This window comes from Vitis vinifera, chromosome 1, assembly GCF_030704535.1.
Source record: "Vitis vinifera cultivar Pinot Noir 40024 chromosome 1, ASM3070453v1".
Lineage (NCBI taxonomy): Eukaryota > Viridiplantae > Streptophyta > Magnoliopsida > Vitales > Vitaceae > Vitis > Vitis vinifera.
Genome location: NC_081805.1, coordinates 818,256 through 843,011, shown reverse-complemented (window position 1 = coordinate 843,011; position 24,756 = coordinate 818,256). Strand labels below are relative to the sequence as shown.

The 24,756-nt window shown below is 31.0% G+C and overlaps 2 protein-coding genes across 4 annotated transcripts; one reads left to right on the top strand and one right to left on the bottom strand.

Annotated features, from left to right (window-relative positions):
- Positions 1–1,866: 1,866 nt before the first annotated feature.
- On the bottom strand, positions 1,867–4,854 carry LOC100264573 (disease resistance protein RPM1). 3 transcript variants are annotated; one of them, XM_019222907.2, is made up of 2 exons: positions 2,960–4,854; positions 1,867–2,866 (listed from the first exon to the last, which is right to left on the bottom strand). In XM_019222907.2, exons 1-2 carry the CDS (start codon positions 4,790–4,792, stop codon positions 2,087–2,089), a joined length of 2,613 nt encoding a protein of 870 aa, XP_019078452.1. In that variant the 5' UTR covers positions 4,793–4,854; the 3' UTR covers positions 1,867–2,086. The 3 variants fall into 3 exon arrangements, with proteins under 3 accessions (XP_019078452.1, XP_019078448.1, XP_019078443.1); XM_019222903.2 differs by having other exon boundaries at positions 1,867–3,078; positions 3,169–4,854; XM_019222898.2 differs by having other exon boundaries at positions 1,867–3,285; positions 3,364–4,854.
- Positions 4,855–19,359: 14,505 nt separating this feature from the next.
- On the top strand, positions 19,360–20,922 carry LOC132253617 (uncharacterized). The gene has a single exon (XM_059736174.1). It carries the CDS (start codon positions 19,360–19,362, stop codon positions 20,920–20,922), a length of 1,563 nt encoding a protein of 520 aa, XP_059592157.1.
- The last annotated feature ends 3,834 nt before the right edge of the window (positions 20,923–24,756 follow it).

The window sequence follows — 24,756 nt, the reverse complement described above, 5'->3', positions numbered from 1 at the left end:
ATTAGGTCTTCATGGTGATTGTTTTGTCTATAAGTTTTATGATTTTTTTCATTCTTTTCTTGGTATCTTTTCATATCACTTATTTACATAAAACACACTTGTTTTTGTTAGACACTGTTGCCTTTTGGACGGAATCTGTTTTCAAAAATTGATCAATTGTGTTGTTTTTTAAGTTAAAAAACTATTTTCTATTTGTAAAAATATAAAATTATTTTAAAAAAGAATTTTCAAATACACTCTGAAAATGCTTGATCGTTAATTGACACGACATATTACATCCTTCAAATTGATCCTTGACTTGAGAGATCTTGAGATAGACTACTGTTCATGACAGTTTATATCAATTTGATCATACAGTGAGCACACTACTTAAAAAAGATAAAAACAAAATACTTAAAAATAATGAAAATTTTAGAGAAATTAAATGCTTACAACTAGATATATTCATCTTATTAATAGAACAACTTAGGGAGAATTACGGTATTGGGTGGGCTGGATGGGATAATTAAAAGAGTGGTGGTTTCTTTTAATAATTCTTTGAGAGGACAATAATAGCTAGGCTTAAATGCTAAAACTATCCTTTAACTAAAACTTTTAAAATTCAAAATATTTAAAGTATTTCACTTGATTTATCAAGACATTTATAGTGCGTGGACTCCACATTTATTGTAATTATTAATATTCAAATTTTAAATCAAAATTTTGGGTTTAACCCTTACAATTATTATATATAATGATAGTATAATTTGTTATTTAAATTTACTATTTAAAACAAAAATATTTTCAAAATATCATTTATTGTGTTTTTTTTTACATTTTTTTATTCTAATTTTTAATTTTATTAAGAAAAAAATAAATTTTATATATATATATATATATATTAATTTTAAATTGATAAATTATGATTTTGTATTAAATTCAAGGAAGATAAAATATTTAATTTTTCATTTAGATTATCTAAAAAGAATAAGAAAATGATGGAGAATGTTTAATCATTTTTTATTTTTTCTAATAAAATCATTTTTAAAAATTTATATGATTTTTCTTTTTTCTTTTTTCTTTTTTTTTTTTCCTTTCCATAGTGTGTTATAATTACAATATAAATACACTTACATTACAATAAAACCTAATTAAAAAAATTTTGAAATTTTTTATAAAAATGATAATTTTGTATGATCATACCATATTTCATAACATACTTATATTATAAATAATGTCTAAAATCAAATGAAATACTAATTTGAATTCACGAGACTTGTAGTTTTTTTTTTATATACAAAAATTATTAAATAATTTCAGTACACTAGATAAATGTTGTTAATATATTGATACGATGTGTTAATACCAATAGGGTATAAATAAGCATTTTTAGAATTATTAATTTTGTAATGAAATATAAATATGACATAAATGCATTATACTTACAATACAAATACACTATTATTACATTATATTACAACATAATTTAATTTATTTTTGTTTAATTTTTTCATGTGTTATATTACCCAATGAATAATTGTGAGTTATTCCATTTAATAGGTGTATGTTAGTCAATTGAATATTTATATATTATTCAATTGAAGAGTGCTTGCAAAAAATAATTATTCATTCTATTATGGTAACAACGTTTTTAATTATATGTTCCATGCATATATAAAACAATATAATAACCTTAGGATACGATTTTTATTTATGAGATATTGAAAATTATTTTTTTTACAAGGTTCTTTAAAAAATTTCAATTTAAAAAAAAATAGCAAATTTTTAAACAGTCCCCTTGATTGTTCAAAAGTGAACAACTATTTTTTCAGGCATGAGAAATGTACTATTAATTATATGTACTTATCATCATGTATGACTCCAGCAATCTCAAATTTATTTATAAATAATATAGAAAACATATTCAATAGTAAAATTGTGCTCTAAAAATCCTTGATACGAGCAAGTCTTCCTAGTACTTATCACATCAGCCCACCCATATGATAATTCTCCCAACAACTTACACCTTAATTAACATTGTTATATATATAGACCTGATTCTTGCTGCACTGGTGCATGTCTCAGATGTACTGTATATGGTCATGGCTCATGAAAGATCTTCCATCGACTGGCCTTGATATGAACGAATATACGAAATACGATGAAGCAGATGGCGAAGTTCACCGACTTTTTTCCTTAGCTGGGCCACGAATTTCTCAGGCATATCGCAGAGAAACAGTTCATTGAGATGATTGAGGTTGTCAATACCTATGGGAACCTGCTTCAGCTCCTTGCAATGCCTTATGATCAGCTTTTGTAGGCAAGGCAATGTGCCATCTTCCATTATGATAAACTTCAGTCGTTCCAATCTCTCAAGGTCTAATATCTTAAGCTTCTGAAATTTTCCCTTGTTGAAATCGAACTGGTCTCCAGTGTATGCATCAAGTAACTGCAGCTCCATCAAGTTTGGGAGATCTTCAAGGGCTGCAATTGGGTTGTCTTCTGTGAGTGAAGACCATTTTAGGCGTATTCTCACCAGGTCATGTAGAGAAGAAACCCACCTTGGAAACCTTTGCAAGGGCCCTTTGAGATAGAGGCGTTGAAGAAGACGCGGCGGATCCATTGCATCCAGCTCCAGAGGCTCCTCCTTATCAAGGGATGTCACATTCAAGGAATGGAGATTTCGCATCTTCCCAATTGAGTTGCACAAGCTTGCCCCATGTTCTTTTGCTAGTTCTACAATGCCTAGCTTCCTCAACTGCGTAAGATTGTCGAGCCCTTGTATCATTTTGTGCTCCCGACTCATTCTGTGCTGCCCACTTGCCTTTACAAATGAAAGCTTTTGTAGGTTCTTCAATGCGCCGATCCTCTTTGGTGCCTTGAACCCCTGAACAATATCAAAAGGTAGGACACTTTCCATATTGTAGCGATAAACCAGCAAGTGGCGAAGTTTCTTAAGTTTTAGGACTGTTTTGGGTACCTTTGTTACCAGCGTCTGCTTAAGATCCAAGGTCTCAAGGTGCCGTAGTTTACTCAGGGACCAGGGGATGCTCCTTATATTTGTATTCCTCAAACTCAAATACCTCAATAGCACAAGATCTGTAATGGCACTTGGAAAGTTTACCAAAGGAGTGCCTTCCATGTCCAAAACCATTAATAGCTCGAAATTCGAACCAATGTTTACCATACCTGTACTGAAACTGAAAAAAGTTCGAACACAGGGCAAGGGCTCATCCTGAGGCACATCAAAGCCTTCCTTCTGGATGGATAGGCGCCGGGTTTTCTCAGTCAAGTTCCCTTCTGCTCCTGTGCAAACAGAACAAAAGTTATCCTCATGTGAGACAAGGAGAATCATCTTATGCATGAGACTATGAACTCCCATACTTTTTGGCCTTCCATCAAAATCCATTTCATTTGCCTTCAACATATTCCTGTCAATCAGCTCATTCAGGTACTCTTCCCCAACCTCTTCAAGAGTTTTGCCTCTCTCCTCTCTTACAAATCCCTCAGCTATCCATAGCCGAATCAGTCTTCTTCGCTTAACTGGTTTATTCTCGGGAAACATGCTCAAGTATAAGAAGCAATACTTGAGATGGTAAGGCAAATCCTCGTAACTTGCGGACAGCGCACTCATCATATTTGAAAGGCCACCACTGCTTCTCAATTCAGATTCAAGGCTATTGTGTAACTTGTCCCACTCATATGCAGTTTGAGCCTTTCTTGACAACAGTTTGCCGATCTCAATAATCCCAAGTGGCAATCCATCGCATTTGTGTAAGATGGATTTGGAAATTTCCTCCAAGCCTGAAGGACATCCGCCGTTTTTTGAGAAAGCTTTAGTATGGAAGAGCTGCTTAGCATTTTCCCAGGACAGTGGCTGGAGCTTGTGGATATGAATAGAATCATCATCTCTGCAAGAATTAGCTATGTCGCCTCTCCTTGTAGTGATAATTATTCTACTGTTGTTACCATCATCTGGCAATACAAGTTTAATGGACTCCCACACATTTTTTTCCCATAAATCATCAACAACTATAACATACCGTTTGTTGTGGAGAAATTTCCGCAGGTTACGCGCCTGAGCAACCTTGTCGGCCCTCTGTGTAATTGAACACCCAAATCCCTCTACTAACAAGGTGCATAAGACATCGAGTTTGTTTTTGGACTTTGAAGCAGTGATCCAGACATGGCAATCAAAGTGCTGCTTCACCCTCTCATACACACTGTTGACAAGAGTGGTCTTCCCCAGTCCAGCCATCCCCACCACGAACATCACCTCAAGCCTCTGCCTCGGTTCCAAGGCCCAAGAAACCAGCTGATTTCTAGGCTCCTCAATGCCCACAGTGTCAACATCGCCAGTGAACAAAGGAGCCGCTCTCACAGGAAAGTATGTGCTGTAGCCAGTATGGGTTGAAGTGGAGCGCATGCTGTGATACCTCTCCCTTGTCCGCTGAATGTTTTGCAGACTCGTGTTAATCTCCTGTATCAACTCTTCGGTGGAGTAACGCATTTTCAAGCCCCACCACACTGAACCTTCAGCGAGCCTTACCCGGTCAAGAACATCCTCGATGGCATTAGCTTGATCACGGACCTGTTGAATCCAGACTGCGTATTGGTGATCAGGATCTTCCTTTGAATCAGCTTGTAGGAGGGCCTCAATGCTCCCCAGCTCTCGTCCTATATCTTGGACTTTCATCCTATTTATTTGCTTCAAATTCCATTCTCTGGTTGCAATAGCATCAATTTTTTGCAGAAGAAAGGTCACAGAACCCTCTACAAGCGCCCCAGCTATTTCTGTTTCTAGGCCGACCATGATCTCTCTCTTTTCTCTCAAATCTACAAATTGCTGCAACAATACTATGAGTATGAATATCCACTCGTTGATAGATATTGGATATGATTGATGTAAAAACATGATGACTTGATTTTATAGCCAGTAATGCATACCAAGTCAACACATGGAAATCCCACCATCCAACTTGCCAAGCAGGAATACTATTCTTCCAACCCTCCTGAATAATATTCACAACCGTTTTACAGCAAAAACACAGAAAAGTCATAAATTAATATATGTAACCCACACGTTTTCTCTCAAAAGTTTTAAGGCGATCTAGCCATCTAAATGTATATCTTCGATCATGTCACTGGTCCACATACAATCTTGTCCCCTGGTTTAACAAGAATTGAATTTTTCTTTTCATATATATGAGAAGACATTTTCTCAAGAAAATACCAGTCCGAAAGTTCAATATTGACCTTGGTACATTAATGTCTAACAATGCTAGTTTTCCATGGTTGAAAATTTTAAATTTTATGGCTTTTAAAATTTATGTGATGGAGATTAGATGATCATCGGTGGTTCCAACTTCCAAGTTGAGTCGCAATGGTTTCAAGAATAGGTTAATTTTATTCACGTTCCTAGGTTTGATGAAATTGCACTTAGTTCATCTATTAGCATCCCATTGAAGTATTTTTTGTTTTATAAAATTTATTTTTTCAAAAAATTATAAGTAATAAGATTTTAGGTAGATGCATTTAACACTTCTTTAAAAAAAAAAAAGGTAAATTTTATTCTTTAAAAATTAAATTTTATAAATAAATGCATTTATAGATATTAAAGTTTAAAATCAATGATCCTTTAATTTAAAATTAATATATATTTATCAACATTAGGTAAGCAATTAAAACAGTAAGTAGGCAGGTGCTTTTTCTACCTACCAAAAGAAAAATCAACATAGGTGGCATCGATTGCCACATGCTTATACCATACTATATCAAATGTAAATACTAAATATAGTTGGTACAATATTGGTATAAACTTGAATAATATTATTATTTTTAAGTAGAATATGTCAATCATAAGTCTTGAGAGAGAGAGAGAATATCAAATGTAAATACTAAATATAGTTGGTACAATATTGGTATAAACTTGAATAATATTATTATCTCTAAATAGAGTATGTCAATCATATATATAGAGAGAGAATATCAAATGTAAATACTAAATATAGTTGGTACAATATTGGTATAAACTTGAATAATATTATTATCTCTAAGTAGAGTGTCAATCATATATATATTTATATTTATATTTATATTTATATATATATATATATAGAGAGAGAGAAAGAGAATATCAAATATAAATACTAAATATAGTTGGTACAATATTGGTACAAACTTGAATAATATTATTATCTCTAAGTAGAGTATGTCAATCATAAGTCTTGAGAGAGAGAGAGAGAGAATCAAATGTAAATACTAAATATAGTTGGTACAATATTGGTATAAACTTGAATAATATTATTATCTCTAAGTAGAGTATGTCAATCATATATATATATATATAGAGAGAGAGAGAGAGAATATCAAATGTAAATACTAAATATAGTTGGTACAATATTGGTATAAACTTGAATAATATTATTATCTCTAAGTAGAGTGTCAATCATATATATATTTATATATATATATATATATATATATATATATATATATAGAGAGAGAGAGAGAGAGAGAGAGAGAGAGGGAGAGAATATCAAATATAAATACTAAATATAGTTGGTATAATATTGGTATAAACTTGAATAATATTATTATCTCTAAGTAGAGTATGTCAATCATAAGTCTTGAGAGAGAGAGATAGAATATCAAATGTAAATACTAAATATAGTTGGTACAATATTGGTATAAATTTGAATAATATTATTATCTCTAAGTAGAGTATGTCAATCATATATATATATTTATATTTATATATATATATAGAGAGAGAGAGAGAATATCAAATGTAAATACTAAATATAGTTGGTACAATATTGGTATAAACTTGAATAATATTATTATCTCTAAGTAGAGTATGTCAATCATATATATATATATATAGAGAGAGAATATCAAATGTAAATACTAAATATAGTTGGTACAATATTGGTATAAACTTGAATAATATTATTATCTCTAAGTAGAGTATGTCAATCATATATATATTTATATATTTATATATATATATATATATATATATAGAGAGAGAGAGAGAGAGAGAGAGAGAGAGAGAGAATATCAAATGTAAATACTAAATATAGTTGGTACATATTATTATCTCTAAGTAGAGTGTGTCAATCATAAGTCTTGAGAGAGAGAGAGAGGGAGAGAATATCAAATGTAAATACTAAATAAAGTTGGTACAATATTGCTATAAACTTGAATAATATTATTATCTCTAAGTAGAGTATGTCAATCATAGAGAGAGAGAGTACCATTTATCAATAATAAAAGCTTCATTCATTGATAACAAATAAAATAAATATTAATATGAAAATAAAAATATTATTTCATGAAATTTTAATATTTCTTAACATATAAAATTAGAGTTAATACTAAATAATCTATAATATCTAAAATATATTTTAAAATTTTAAAAAATGATAATTAAGTATGTTACTTTTTCTTGTCCTCTAGTTTTTTAAAAAATACTTGTCAGTATGTTTGTAAGTTTATATTTTATTTGGATTTAAGACATAATAATTAGTTAGAATTTTTTGACAATATTATTACAATAATGAATTGAATTTTATATGTATTTGTTATGTATAATTTGATAAAATTTGAATTTTAATAAAAATTATTAGATGTATTTTTCATCTAATTTGTCATAAATTAGTCTATCTCAAGATCTCTCAAGTCAAGGATTTTAGAGAAAGTAAAAAAGTACAAATTAGATGTATTCATCCTATTAATAAAACAACTTCTACCATGTATATTTAACATTGTGATAATCATAAAAACATGCCTTTTGACTTAATGGTTTATGATAATATTAAAAGTTCAAAATTTTACTGTTTCAAATACTTCAAATATAATTATTTTTCTGCTTGGAAGACATAATTTCATGGTCAAATGGCACCATAGTTCCTAGGAGAAGGAGTAATTGATGCGAAACTCAATCAACACGTTTTGAGACCCAACAAACAGTATTGGAATATTACCCAAAAAAGCTAAAATACAGATTTTTGATAGAACCCTGACCCAACATTTATAAGTGAAACGCGAACCAAAAATATAAGTAACAGACCTTGATCCAATGATTACAATGGAATCACAAACAGAAGGTATAAAGTTTGAACGCCACAAAGAAGAATTTCTGATAAGTTCACAATTCTTGAAGAACCAAAAGAAGAGCAAAGCCTCACCTTTTCTGATTTTTTATTCAATCAAATTATCCCCTATTACAATGAGTGCATGCTATTTATATGCCATGAAAAAAAACTTACTAAATATTAAAACCCTAAATAAAAGTTGATTTGGTCTTAAATTAGCAGATCCAAAATAGGAAAATAGCTAAAAAAAAACGTTCTAAATAATAAAAGCCTAAAATTAAGGTAGCTTTGGCCAGAAATTAGAAGCTCTAGAATAGGAAAAATGTCTATTAACTGATATGGAGTTGGAAAGTCAATCAGTCATTAATCCACGCCATAAATCACGTCCAATCAAACCATATTAGCCCTCAATAGCTTGGATTAAATTTATTACACATTCATCTTCCTTTAGGCCAAGCTTGGAATGTCCTGCGTTAGAATCAGCCCAAATCTCTTGAATTAGCTCATTAAGTGTTTCTTTGATCTTCTTGGATCTTGCTTTAGTAATAGGCCCAACTGGAACATGCAATGGATCCTTAAAGGCTTGTTGTTTCTCATCATTCCCCCTCTCTTAAAAATGATTCATCCTCAAATCGTCACTTTTTTCTCCTCGGAGTAGTTATGGCACTCAAAGATGAACTTCACCTTCTTCTCCCACTCCAATTACACTTCTGGATCATTTTTCCCTTGGAACAATGGTATCTTCATTTTGATGTTTCCTAGGTTTCGATCAGTCTCATCTTACCATCTTGGAGCTCTTCGGAAACCTCTACCACGCCTTTCTCCCCTTGGCACAAACCTGCCCTCATGGTTCAATGAAGCTTGATCCTTTTCATCTTCAAACTCATCCTCATGGTAGTCATCAGAATCATCAACGCGCACACGTCTTCCTTGCCTTTTAGCACTAAGGGCTCTTTGGGTACGCTCCTCACGCAAAGAAGCAATAACAGCGTCTTGCCTATCCATCCAATCCCAAATATCATTAAACACCACGTTCATGCGTTCAAACCGTTGTTGCATAGCCTATAACATGAGGGATGACTCATCCCCTACTTCCTTATTTGATGTTTCGCCCCTGGAAGACATATTTTTGAAACTACAAAAAAAATGTTAGAAATAATTCCTCACAACACTCCCTCATGTGTTTGCACTCACACTCGTGTTTCACTCTTAAATTGGCTTTTTCCCGATATTAGTCTCACACCCTCTTACCTTTTTCCACTCGTAGCTTCCCCTTTTCAGCTCTGCTTAAACTAATAAACTTGATCAAGAAATTCAACTTGTAGTATTTAAACTAATACTACCAATGGAAAGAAAATATGACAGAAACACTAAATCAAAGGAAGATGACAAAAAAAAATAATATTTTGATTTGAGAGAATTGAAACTACACACAATTTTATTTTTTTTGCTATTTTCTATTTCTTTTCTAAAGTCTTTTTTTTTTTTTTTTTGGAGCTTGGTGCACAATTTTAACCTAGTGCACGTCAAAAAAATAAGAACGAGGAATAAAGAACACAAAAAGAACAAGATAGGATGATTACAGGAAACAAAAGATAAAGGGATAGAAAACTGATTTTAGAACCTGTGCTCTGATACCAAATGATGCGAACCTCAATCAACACGCTTTGAGACCCAACAAACAGTATTGGAATAATTGCCCAAGAAAGCTAAAATACAGATTTTTAATAGAACCCTGACCCAACGTTTATAAGTGAAACGCGAACCAAAAGTATAAGTAACAGACCTTGATCCAATAATTACAATGGAATCACAAACCGAAGGTATAAAGTTTGAACGCCACAAAGAAGAATCCCTAATAAGTTCACAGTTCTTAAAGAACCAAAAGAAGAGCAAAGCCTCACCTTTTCTGATTTTTTATTCAATCAAATTATCCCCTATTACAATGAGTGCATGCTATTTATATGCCATGAAAAAAAAAACTTACTAAATAGTAAAACCCTAAATAAAAGTTGATTTGATCTGAAATTAGCATATCCAAACTAGGAAAATAGCTAAAAAACGTTCTAAATAATAAAAGCCTAAAATTAAGGTAGATTTGGCCTGAAATTAGAAGTTCTAGAATAGGAAAAATGTCTATTAATTGATATGGAGTTGGAATGTCAATCAGTCATTAATCCACGCAATAAATCACGTCCAATCAAGCCAGATGCTACCCTCAATAGCTTGGATTAAATTTATTACACCTTCATCTTCCTTTGGGCCAAGCTTGGAATGTCCTGCATTAGAATCAACCCAAATCTCTTGAATTAGTTCATTAAGTGTTTCTTTGATCTTCTTGAATCTTGCTTTAGTAATAGTCCCAACTGTTGAGATATTAGAAATGTTTAAATATTAGGAAAGTTGAGATATTAAGAATATTGAGATATTAGGAATATTGAGATATTAGGAAAGTTGAGATATTAGGATATTAGTTGTTATTTCCTTATATTATTCTTTCCTTGTATCATTTCTTCCCATTTTTAGAATGGTGATTACCCTCTATATATACTCTGTACATGAACGAATGAAAGTATGAATGGAAAAAACTACCATTTATCAATTTGAAGATGGTATCAGAGCCATGGAACTGAAATCCTGTATATTTTGTCGCTATGGTAGTCCGACAGCGATCATCCATCCTAAGACAAGCCCTAATATTGATAAGTCAACCTTCAAATGCACTCAATGCAATAAGATTGATCCCACCAATCTGGATATCCCACAATTTCAAAGCAACGACTCTTGGTATGACCAGGAAAACAATGAGGAACCGAGGGTTTGAACCATGGACCTTTAGATCATGTTTAGGCTATCAACACTTTGTTATTAATGATAATAATCGTGATCAACGGAAGAAGGATTCCAAGAAAACCTCGATTGCAACTATTACCGAAATAAAAATAGAGGCTAATGTTGCTGAGAAAGCCTCTGCATTGGTAGCCGCTACAGATCATGGTGGTAAGTTTTTAAATACTTTTACACCTGTTATTAATAGTGCATGGATAATTGATTCTGGTGCTACAGATCATATGACTTTTGATTCTAGACAGGTTTCACCCCTTAGACCTTCCTTACAAAAATTGTTTCCACAGCCAATGGTAACACAACCCCAGTTATTGGGGAAGGATCCTTAACTCTTACTGATACTTTGAATTTGGATTCTGTTTTAGTTGTTTCATCTTTAGATTACAATATTTTATTAGTTTCTCAAATCACCGCAGCCTTATCTTGTATTGTCATTTTTTTACCTGAATTTTGTGTGATTAAGGACATCCAAACAAGACAGACGATTGGTTGTGGTATTAAGTGGGGAAAACTCTATTACTTGGACTTGCAGTCAAAGGATTCAAATAAGTTGCAACAAGCCTTGATGGCAGATGGATCTGAGGGGGAGAAGAAAAAGTCTAAAATTTGGTTGTGGCATCGACGTCTGGGACATGCTTCCTTTGGTTATTTAAAAAAATTGTTTCCTAGTTTGTTTGCAAAGAGTGATATTTCTGGTTTCCGTTGTGATATTTGTGAATTGGCTAAAAGCCATCGTGTTTCGTTTCCGTTAATTTTGAACAAAAGTCTGTTTCCTTTTATGGTTATACATTCTGATGTTTGGGGCCCATCCAAAGTCCCAACTTTGAGTGGCTCACGTTGGTTTGTTACTTTTATTGATGATTGTACCAGAATGACATGGTTATGCTTGATGAAGACCAAAGATGAAGTGAACTTGTTGTTTCAAAATTTTCATAAAATGATTGAAACTCAGTACAATGCAAAGGTTCGGGTTCTGCGTAGTGATAATGGTGGAGAATATCAAAGTTCTGATCTTCAAAAGTATTTGGAAGGACATGGCATCATTCATCAGACTACTTGTTCCAATACACCCCAGCAAAATGGAGTCGCTGAACGAAAAAATTGGCACTTGTTAGAGGTTGTTCGTGCTTCCTTGATAGCAGCAAAAACACCGATATCTTATTGGGGAGAAGCAATCACATCTGCCGCATACTTGATTAATCGGGTACCTTCCAGCTCAATTAACTTCCAAACACCTCTCCAAGCTCTTACTAATGTCGTAGTTGCCCCAATTGTCCCAAATCTACCTCCTCGTGTTTTTGGTTGTGTGGCATTTGTGCATCTACGCAAACACCAACGCACCAAGTTAACTTCCCATGCATTGCAATGTGTGTTTGTTGGATATGCATTGCACAAAAAGGGATATCGATGTTACCATCCTCCAACTCGACAAATGTATATTACAATGGATGTGGTGTTTCATAAAGATTCGATGTATTTTTCATCTGAGTCTGAACTTCAGGGGGAGTACCATAAGGAAATTCAAACTATCGATTATGATTATCATATCTCTGAGGAGAATGAATCTGGACAATCTGAACTAGTGAACCAAGAAGCGGGTAAGTTGGATATGAGTGGTCAACAATTTGGGTCTGAAGATGTCTTCACTGAAATACCAAACCAATCGTCGTCTATTGAAGGTGTTCTTAATTTGGAACCTGATTTATTCATGAAACGGTTACCACACCGTCATAATAGAAGTATTCCTAAACCCACATATGAACCTGAATTGTCTACCAAAGTCAAATATCCCATGAGCAACTATGTGTCTAACCATCGTTTGTCTGAATCAAATAAGTCATTTGTAAATCAATTATCTACTGTAGTTATTCCTAACAGTGTGCAGGAAGCCTTAGCTGATCCAAGGTGGAAAGCAACTATGAATGAAGAGATGAAATCATTGCAGAAGAATGAAACATGGGAACTCGTAGAATGTCCACCAGGAAAGAAGCCAGTTGGGTGTCGTTGGATCTATACTGTGAAGTACAAGGCAGATGGTAATATTGAATGATTTAAAGCAAGACTGGTAGCAAAAGGGTACACTCAAACTTATGGAATTGACTACACAGAGACATTTGCACCTGTAGCTAAGATCAACACAGTTCGAGTATTACTGTCTTTAGCTGCAAACCTAGATTGGTCATTACAACAGTTCGATGTGAAAAATGTCTTTTTGCATGGCGAGTTATCTGAAGAAATATATATAGATCTTCCACCAGGATGCATGGTGTCAGAAAAGCAATGTCAGAAGGTGTGCAAATTGAAGAAGTCATTGTCTGGGTTGAAGCAATCCCCGAGAGCATGGTTTGGAAGGTTCACAAAGTCAATGAGAGCTTTTGGCTATCGTCAAAGTAATTCAGATCACACTTTGTTCCTGAAAAAGCAACATGGTAAGATTACCGCACTCATCGTATATGTGGATGACATGGTAGTTACAGGAAATGATCCTGAAGAAAGAAAAGCTCTGCAAAATTATCTATCTAGAGAATTCGAAATGAAAGATCTAGGTCATCTGAAATACTTTCTTGGGATTGAAGTTTCTCAATCAAGTGAATGAATTTTTCTGTCTCAAAGAAAGTATGTCTTAAATCTTTTACAGGAGACTGGAATGTCGGGATGTCAACCTGTTAATACACCAATAGAAGAATGTCTGAAATTGTGTGTTGAGTCTAATCAAGTATCAACCGATAAGGGAAGATACCAGAGACTTGTGGGGAGATTAATGTACTTAGCTCATACAAGACCAGATCTTGCTTATGCATTGAGTGTAGTGAGTCAATACATGCATAATCCTGGAGAGCAACATATGAATGCAGTTATGCGTATTTTGAGGTATTTGAAGAATGCTCCTGGGAAGGGAATTTTGTTCGCTAAAAATGTTAATCATCAGAGTATAGAAGTATATACTGATGCTGATTAGGCCGGTGCAGTGGATGATAGGCGATCTACATCTGGTTTCTTTACCTTTGTAGGTGGTAATCTTGTGACATGGAAAAGTAAGAAGCACAATGTCGTCGCTCGTTCAAATGCAAAAGCAGAATTTAGAGGTATGGCTCTAGGACTTTGTGAGGCATTATGGCTAAGACTTCTCTTACAGGATTTAGGTTACCTATCTAGCACTACAAGAAAACTTATTTTTCCTGACAAAAATTTAGGGGCGAATTGTAATTTTGTCGCTAAAAGGAACTTTTACCGATGAAATTTTAGATATCGTTGCTAATGTCAAATTTCTGAAAACTTTTGGTAACGAATTTGAATTTTTCGTCGCCAAAAGACATGGCGGGAAAATTTAGCGGCTTTTTTTTGGCGCAAACGTTATTGTGATGAAAAAAAAACTATTTGCCAACGAAAATATTTGTTACTAAATACAATTTTTTTGTGACGAAAATAATTTCCTTACTAAAAGTTACAAATTTTTATTCATATTTGCTTACAAAATGGTTTCATCAGTAAATATATTATTTTCTGACAAAATGAGTAATTTTGTCACTGAATAGTGTTGCTAAATTGTAATAGTAATAAGTCATATTGACAAATAGATAAAAGGTTTATGCTATAAAATAATATAATACGTATTTTTTGAGACTTGATATTTAAATTATAATATTTTATTTATATATATAATAATAATACTAATTAAAGATTCATAAAATTAAATACTAGAATATAGATTTATAGAAATTTAAATGTTTTTTTTATGTAATAATAGTATTGTTATGAAATAATAAAAAGGTAAATTATTTAAGCAATTAATTTTTATAGTGTAATATATATGTTATATTTTTTTTATATAGATAATAACAAATAATCCAAGATATAATATAAATTTATTTAAATTTCAATATTATTATATGATGTTAACCAAACATAAATAATTTTAAATCTTTTTTATTATACAATGTAAAAGTTATTTTTTCAAGTTTAATATAGTAGTATTGAACTTAAATTAGCTATGAATAAGTAATGATCCTCTAATTTGTTCTCATTCAAAATCATGTCGTCTAAAGTAAATTTATACTAATATTTAACTACCTAGTTTAAATTAATAGATTTTTATAATTATTACTTGGTTTTTAAATAGTTTTTCATAATTGAAATTATCAAATAAATTACCTAATGTCTATAAAGACATTATATTTGCATAGAATTTCAAATAATACTTGTGTGTATAAAAAATATCATATATTATCAATACATATATGATTGCAATTAAATATTATATGATATGATATATGGCATTATATGCCTAACTACTATAATATTAATAACAAAATAAAAAATGTGTCATATATATATATACACACACATATTATAATGGGTATATGAAGAAATTAATATATGAATGATATAAATTGTAATATTTTATAATAATCAACAGTATTTGAAAGCATATTTAATGTTAAAATGATAATTTATTTACTTTATAATATGTGAATAATTATTATATTTTTATTTCATTCATGATTTTTGTGCTTTCAATAATAAATTAAATGGAAAATAAAATCAAACATTTAAAATTAATAGATTTATTAAAACTTTATCTTAATATTTTAATATTTAAAATGTATATAAAATTTAGGTGTAAACATAATTATATATAATGTAGACACTTTAATAACTCAAATAAATGACTATCCTAGTGGTGTATAGTTAACTTCGTAAGCTTGGGAAGTATGAACACTTTATTGATCTCATTATAAATTTTTATTTTTAATTGTTAAATATTAATTTATCATAAATGATTACTTATTAAAAATAAAATCATAAATTATATCACAAAATAGTAAATGTTGTATACTAACTTGTAAAGAAGTTTTTATATTTGTATACAATTTTTTAATAAAACATGTAAAACAAATATAGTTATCTAAATAATTGTAACATATCATAAAATAGTATATCATTTATATTTATAGTGTTTTATTGCATTTGATATTTTTGTTTGAAATATAAGAGAAAGAAATTGAAAAAAAGATAAAGATGACTTGTTGACACGAATTGTTGCACTTAGGCTTATTCACTTTGAAAGTAAATTTATACTAATATTTAATTACCTAGATTAACCTAATAAAAATATTTTTTTTAATTATTGTTTAGTTTTTAAATAATTGTTAATATTAGAAATTATCAAATAATAACCTAATTTTTGTCAAGATATTCTATTGACGTAAATTCCAAATATGGTTTATGTTTATAAAGATATCATATATCATTAATGAATATATGATTGTAAGTTAAATATCATATACATTGTACCATATGCATAACTACTATATTATTATTTTAGAAAATAAAAAATGCATTCTATATTAGTAATATATTATATACATAAAAAAAAAATTGTAAGGTATCTAACCACTTCTTAATTAACAATTGATTAGTTTAATTTTTAAATAATTTTATGATTTATTAATGATCTTTAGCTTAACTACTAAACTAAGATAATAAATTATGCCACAAAAGTAGCAATTATTATAGCTACTAATTTGTTAAGGATTGTTTTACACTTTTATATGTTTTTTAATAAAATATTTAATCTATGATTTTTATTCCTTACTTTAAATTTCAATTTTTATTTTACTCTAATTTCGAATATATGAATTCTGATTTAAAAATTTTAAATTTTAAATTTCTAAATTTTAAATAATACAAAACTCATAAATCTTACATTTTATTTTTAGTCAAATTTGTAATTTATAAATTCTAATTTTTTTATTTTTTTATTCTCTAAATTTTAAATAATAAATAGTCCCAATAATAGGCAAATAATAAAGTTTCAATTTTATTTTTAATCTAATTTTTAATTTATATTTTTAATTTTAAAAATTTTAAATTCTAAATTTTAAATAATATAAAACATAAAACATCATGAAATGCATTAAATGCGCCGAGTTGTAGCAGCAAGCTTCTGAGATTTGGTTGCAGAGACGGCACAATGGATGGTGTGGAGTATTGGTTGGGAAATGAAATGAAAAGAAAGTGAAATAAAAAAGAAAAAAACAAATCTCCCAAGCACCCACGTAGCACTAGGACTTTGAAAAGTGAGAAGACTTTCTCACCAACTCTCCATCATTTGCCTGCAACTTTGAAAATGAAAAAGAGCATCACTTCCCACCACATCTCTCACATCTACCATAACCTCCTGAACCTTCCACCATTTTCACCATCTCATCTACCTTCTTAAAAAATCGTTTCCCACTTGCAAGCCATATCCACCATTCTCCACCAAAGTTTACCGAGCCGGCAAAGCTTCTTATCTGCCATTTTCATAGGTCTGTTATACTACAGAAATCTACCACCGGTATGTTCCCCTTATAATTTTTATTGGTTTTTTTTTATTTGTTTACATGTTTGTTAATACTTGATTATTCTCTTTATTTCACTTAAAATGTTGAAATAATTTGTGTTTAAATTTAATAAGTATTTATTTTTCTTTCTCTCCAATGGACTTAATTTCTTAACAAAATTTTCTAATAATTTGGTTTGAGTTGAGCTAAAAATAATTTGAAATTGAAAATGTAAACTAATGTAAAAATAATTTTAGTTAAAATTCAGGTTTTTAGAGTAGAATAAAATTTTTGACGAGTGGAAACAAGCAAATTATATAGAAAAAACTAGATGTGAGAGAATATAAATTAGGTTATTAAAAATTAGTTTATAGAAAATTAGTTAAAATAATGCTAGTTTATGGTAGTTTAAAAAACTGAAATAATTTTGTGAGTTAATCCAAACATTATATTAATAAATAAATAGTCATCATTTGAATTAATTTATTTAGTTTCACTTTATTAGTAAAATAATAAAAAATAATAAAGTAGTTATTAGGGAAGGGTAATTTTGCATGGATTAAGTAATTTCAATGAAAAAAAGAATATTAAAAAAATGAAATAATTTTTGTGAGTTAATCCAAACATTATATTAATAAATAAAAGTCATCATTTTAATTAATTTATTTAATTTCACTTTATTAGTAAAATAATACGAAATAATAAAGTAGTTATTAGGGAGGAGTAATTTTTGCATGGATTAAGTAATTTCAATCAAAAGAATAATATTTAAAATAAAATTGTTATTTTTTTAAAGTTAATTTAATTAAGGAAAATACATTTTGATAAGAAAATAGAATTTTAAGCTAATAAATAAAATTTGATTTGTTACCTTTGACCTATCCATTTCAATATATTAGATATTATATAATGGATTAATATTATATATCATCTATATGTTCTATCAATTAAATTTATAAATGACATGTTTATATAATTTTATTTATTTGTGCTTTACCACATTGTTGCCTAGATTTGCTTCAAGGATTAGGTAAAAATGTAGTGCTTTTCATTTACATTTTTATTATCACAAAATGAATTATTTAGAGTTTCTACAACTTATGTTAAAATGGTACATTACATAATTCCCTTTATAATTTGTAATTAAAAAAAAATCATTTTTAATTATTTTATTTATTATGTATTATATCTTGGAATGTTAATTATACCATTATCTTTATCTTGTAATTATAATTTTTTTTCATATTAAGACAATATAAGTTAGAAGAACTAAACTTGATAAAATAAGTTTAGGAAAAACAACAAACATCTTTTTATTAATAATGAAACTACATGCATGAAACCTTAGATATCTCGTTCAAGTATTAGTGTAGGACAAGTGTATCTTATCATATACTTAAAGACAAATAAGTTGTAAAATTATGAAAATGACTCTCTTTGAGCCAAATTCAAGTTGACAACTTATATGTCTAGCATATGATTAGTGATTTGTCTTCAAATAATGCTTGAATTGTCCGTTTGGACAGTTTAGGAATGCATAATATTTATTCAATCACTGATTGGTGCTTTGTCCATATTGAAAGATTATGACAGTTATTCCTATTGTTCTCTGGGTGCATATTTGGACAAGGTGACATATTGTTAGTTGCTTAATTAAGCTAACTAATAGTTTGTTTGTGCCTTGGCCAAGTCGTGTACTTGGAGAACTATGGGGAAATGCTGCCGATTTTTTCTCAAAATGGATCGAAGCAACTTGGTGATTGACTCTTAGATATTATGCAATCCTAAATGGGATAGGAACCACCACCTAATTTATGTAGGAAGTACAACTCATGCATTAGATTTTAACATTTACATGTATATAACAAAATATGTAAGGTGAGTTAGAGTTTTATGTTGGTTAAGCCCAAGTTTCCATCTTATTCAAAACAAGCCAATGAGTTGGGTAATTGAATTTTAGTGCAATATTGGGGAAAATGACATTTCATGGAATTCAATATTGGGCATATGAAATAATATGAGAAAAACAATGTAAGATTGAGAAATAGAAATCAATATTTTATCTTTATTGAATATGAGATTCATTTTTAATTTACAGGATAATAAGAATGGATAGGGATTGGATGTGGTTGCCAAATAGGTTATCTAGAGATTATGTTGAAGGGGTCAAGTCATTCATTCAAGTTGCAAAAGAACACTTGCGATGGGATAACAAGACACGTTGTCCATGTCGAGATTGTCAAAATGCACGATTCAATGATTTGTTGACAATTGAACGTCATTTGATTAGGTTTGGGTTTTCTAGAAGTTATCAAAAATGGATTTTTCATGGGGAAGAACATGAATCTCAACCTAATGAGCAAAATGATATTGGTGTTGATACAGAAATTGTTGACGCTACTGATGCTGATATCCTTAATGAAGTTGTGGATGCATTAAATGATGCATGTGGACACATAGACAATGATATTAACTTAGAGGAATCCACTACTCATGGAAAATTTGATTACTTACTTGGTGAAGCTAATAAAGAATTGTATCCGGGTTGTAAAAAGTTTTCTGCTTTGACATTCCTTGTGAAGTTAATGCATATTAAAGTCCTCAATCGTTGGAGTGACAAGTCTTTTGACATGTTACTCCAAGTTTTAGTTGATGCTTTTCCAGAAAGATCAAACATTCCAAAGACATACTATGATGCTAAGAAGATGTTAAGAGATTTGGGCTTAGGATATGATTCAATCCATGCATGCAAGTATGATTGTGCATTGTTTTGGAAGGAGAATGAGACTCTTGATAAATGTCCAGTGTGTGATGAGCCACGATATAAGTTCTGTAATGGAAAAGGTAAAAAAATTCCTCAAAAAGTATTGCGTCATTTTCCACTAAAATCAAGGCTACAAAGGTTATTCATGTCAAGGCATACAGCATCAGATATGAGGTGGCATAAAGAAAAACGAATCAGTGAGGAAGGAGTCCTAAGGCATCCAGCAGATTCTGAAGCTTGGAAGGATATGGACACCCAATTCCCTTGGTTTTCGCAAGAACCTCGAAATGTTCGATTAAGGCTTGCAACAGATGGTTTCAATCCATTTGGGAGCATGAGTAATAGTTATAGCATGTGGCCAATTGTTCTTGTGCCATACAATATGGCACCATGGAGATGTATGAAAGAGATGTTTTTCATGTTATCATTACTAATTCCAGGCCCACAAGCCCCAGGGAGAGATATTGATGTATACCTACGTCCTTTGATAGAAGAATTAAAAGAGTTATGGCATGAAGGTGTTCAAACATTTGACGTGTCAACAGGAGAAAACTTTCGCATGCATGCATGTGTTTTATGGACAATAAATGACTTTCCTGCTTATGGGAACTTGGCTGGGTGGAACACAAAAGGATATAAAGCATGTCCAGTTTGTAATGAAGACACATCATCACTAGGTATTAGAAGTAAAATATGTTACATGGGTCATCGACGTTTTTTACCTCTTGATCATGGATGGCGAAGGAGTAGACAACACGATGGTAAGCCGGAGTTTCGACCACCCCCAAGAATGTTCTCTAGTGATGAAATATTGCAACAATTGTGTTGTCTTAAACATCGAAAGCCTGGTAAGCATCCAAACAACGTTGATAGAAAGCGAAAGCGGGTGCCTGAAGAATTAAATTAGACAAAAAAGAGTATTTTCTTTGAGTTGGAGTACTGGTCAAAGTTGAAGTTGAGACATAATATTGATGTTATGCATGTTGAAAAGAATGTATGTGATAGTGTTGTGGGAACTTTATTAAATATTGTAGGAAAAACAAAAGATACAAACAAAGCTCGCTTAGATTTGGCTGATATGAATATAAGGAAAGAATTGCATTTGCAAATACAAGGGAACAAATTGGTAAAACCCCATGCATGCTACACATTGACTGTAGAGGAAAGGAAAGAGTTCTGTAAGTTTCTAAAGTCTGTTAAATTTCCAGATGGTTATGCTGCAAATTTATCTAGAAATGTTAGCATCAATGATGGGAAGATCTCAGGGTTAAAGAGTCATGATTGTCATGTTTTGCTGCAAAAATTACTCCCTATCGCTATTCGTCCATATTTTAATAAAGATTTGTGTACAACACTGGTTGAGTTGTGTAGTTTTTTCCAAAAGTTATGTGCAAAGACCTTGTACGTGAATGATTTGGAAAAATTAGAAGAAGAGATTGTCCTAATATTGTGTAAGCTTGAGAGGATATTCCCACCGGCTTTCTTTGATGTCATGGTTCACTTGATGGTACATTTACCACGTGAGGCCAAACTTGCTGGACCAGTTAGCTATCGATGGATGTATCCATTTGAGAGGTACATTTTTACCTTTTTTTGTTTATTAATATTCTCATCTAACTATGTTACACAATACACGTGTTAAGGCTTATTTATTTACACTATTTCTATTTAGGAACTTAGGAACATTGAAAAGATATGTGAGAAATAAAGCTCGACCAGAAGGTTCAATTGCAGAGGCATACATCGTGAATGAAGCTTTAATGTTTTGTTCAATGTATCTTACTGGAATTGAAACACGTTTTAATCGAAGTGAAAGGAATGAAGATCGATTTGAAGATCGAGTACAAGGATGTCTTTCCATATTTTCACAGCAGGCTCGACCATTAGGCAGTCGACAACATCTCCAATTTTCGAAGGAAGAGTTAACTAAGGCACATTGGTATATCATGAATAATTGCCCAAAGTTGAGACCATACTTAGAGTAAGTTTTAGAATCAACATTAAAGATATTTCTTTAGTACCTCATTACTTAATATCTATTTAATGATGTAGTGAACATACAAAAGAATTGGAGAAGACAAGTTCACATAACTTAGAGAAACGACAAGAGCAAGAGTTTCCTAAGTGGCTTGCAGATCGTGTAAGTTTTATTTGTGTAATTTGCTTGCTACAATATAGTTGTAATGAACTAATATAATTTTAATAAGATTTGATATTAAACTATAAATAATTATGTATATCTATATTGTAGATGAAAGCTTTGCGTGTTAAACAATCACCAGAAGCAACTGATGAACTATACTCATTAGCATGTGGACCAGATAATCGAGTCCACACATACATGGGTTGTATTGTTAATGGAGTTCGCTTCCATACAAAAGATCGTGATGATCGGCGTATCACCCAAAATAGTGGGATATGTGTCTCTGGGGAGCATGATGGTGAGGAGATTGATTTCTATGGTGTTTTATCAAATGTGGTTGTTTTGAACTATGTCTTGGGGTATAAGGTTATTCTTTTCAAGTGCACATGGTTCGACACAAACCAAAAGAAGAAGAGAATAAAACATGACTATAATTTTACCACAATCCAAGTTACCTCCACCTGGTATGACAATGATCCTTTTATACTTGCTACACAAGCACAACAAGTTTTCTACCTAGATGACTACAAAAATGGTCATAATTGGAAAGTAGTACAAAAAGTGAATCATAGACACATGTGGGATGTACCAGAAAGGGATACTAATATAGAAATCGATGAAGAAGTGTGCGGGGGAAGTGATGAAGAAGCTTACCAAGATAATGAATCTCATGAGCTTAACTGGTTTGTAGAGCAAGATGATGGATTTGAATTTCAACGATCTGACCGCTTAAACATTGATCCAGAAGTTGTTAATGATAATGTTTTGATTTTAGAGAACATGAATGACAATGATGATAACTTCATATGTGATGACATTGAGGAAGAAGATGAAACACTAGATGATTATGCTAATGAGAATGAAATGTGGCTTTCAAGTGATAGTGAAAGTGAAAGTGATTAAAGAGACTGGTAAGCTACATTTTATTTACTTTATTATATGTTAAATAACATAATGTAATCTAGATCTAGTTCTTTAAATTTATGTTATGTGTTGTGATATTCCTTTTGTATTATTATTTATTTGTCTTTATTGTTATTTTATTATAGATGGCTCCTGGACGAAAGCGGTCACCTTCTGAGTTAACTCAACCACCCACAACAACACCCATGACTCCTTTTTATGTTGATGTTCCAATGCACACATCCAATGAGGGCACTAGTAGTTGTAAGAAACTTCTTACATTTATATATTTTACTTATTATAATTTTGTAAGATATTTTATTTTATTTTTTAAAATTTTAAATTGTAATGAGATGTAATTTATTTTTAGTCTTTTTATTAACTCTTATTAATTTTTAAAGTTTAATCAATAATTTCATGGTAGCACCTAATAAAAGAAATGTAAGAGGCAAAACTAGAGGTGTCATTCTTGACAAACTTATTGAAGCTAATGGGGGCAAACCTCTTCCGATCACAATCAAGCCATCAGATGGGAAGCAAACAGGAAAATATTGTGAGAAATTGTCAAATGAGATTGGGTTAACAGTGAGACAACATGCACCTGTTAGAGTGGAAAAATGGAAGCAAATGCCTCGAGCTGAGATCAATACAATGCTTGATCGAATCAAGGTAAAGTTGCTTGAAATATATATTTTTTTTAGCTTGTAATTATAACTAATTGTTGGTTATCTCTAAACTTACTTTATCTCATATTAGTTCTTCTTTTGTTTGACTATGAAGGAAAAGTTTGCCCTAGATTTGACACAAGAGCATGTGAAGAAAAGTTTAGAAAAACAATTATCTGACCGGTTTAGAAATTGGAGATGCGATTTGCACAAGCACTTCAAAAAGTTCCCAACTGTGGTGGAGGCTAAACGAAATCCTCATGAATCTGTGTCAAATCAAGAAGATTGGGACTATCTTTGTGATAGATTTTCAAGTGAAGAATTTAAGGTAAAGTTTTCAATGAATAATCATTCAAACCTATTTCTTATTGAATATTCTACTAACTATATTTATATTATTTTCAATAATAACTATTATTACAGCGTCGTTCAGCAATCAATTCAGTAAATAGATCAAAGATGCTTTTTCATCATCGAGGAGGCTCTCGTTCATTTATCCAACATGGTCTACAAGTGGTAAAATATAAAACTAAGGTTCTTTAGTTATTCATATAACTGATAATTCTTAATATTAATGCATAATACTTGACAGTCAACAGAGAATGGAGAGATGGTTGGCCAAATTGAACTATTCAAACTAGTTCATTGGAAAAGTCAAGATGGATGGATAAATCAAGAGGCTAGAGATTATTATGTAAGATTATTTTGATAGCTTTCTATGTTTAAATCATGTTTGGGATTATGAATCTTTGTGGAAGTGTCATCATGATAGTTTATTTACCATGTGATGATAAATAAGGCACTTCCTTGGTAGTTTTCATAAATCTTTAAATTTTGATTTGGTTATTGATTGCTTGGGTGTTCAATGTTGTTAAATTGATTAATAGCAGGGAAAATTTGGCAAAGTCTAAAAATTAGGGGAGACTATGCCAAAATTTCTATTGAAATTTTATCTTACCAACTTATTATTATAACTTTTCTTACTCAAAATTACATTTAAGATTATTAGTACTTGTAAAGTATTATTATA

Excerpts from the sequence above, each read along its gene's own strand:
- LOC100264573 (XM_019222898.2), bottom strand. The coding sequence starts at position 4,792 with ATGGTCGGCCTAGAAACAGAAATAGCTGGGGCGCTTGTAGAGGGTTCT. Across the intron at positions 3,286-3,363 it reads TTTTGATGGAAGGCCAAAAA|GAGCAGAAGGGAACTTGACT; the intron begins GTATGGGAGTTC and ends CTGTTTGCACAG.
- LOC132253617 (XM_059736174.1), top strand. The coding sequence starts at position 19,360 with ATGGATAGGGATTGGATGTGGTTGCCAAATAGGTTATCTAGAGATTAT.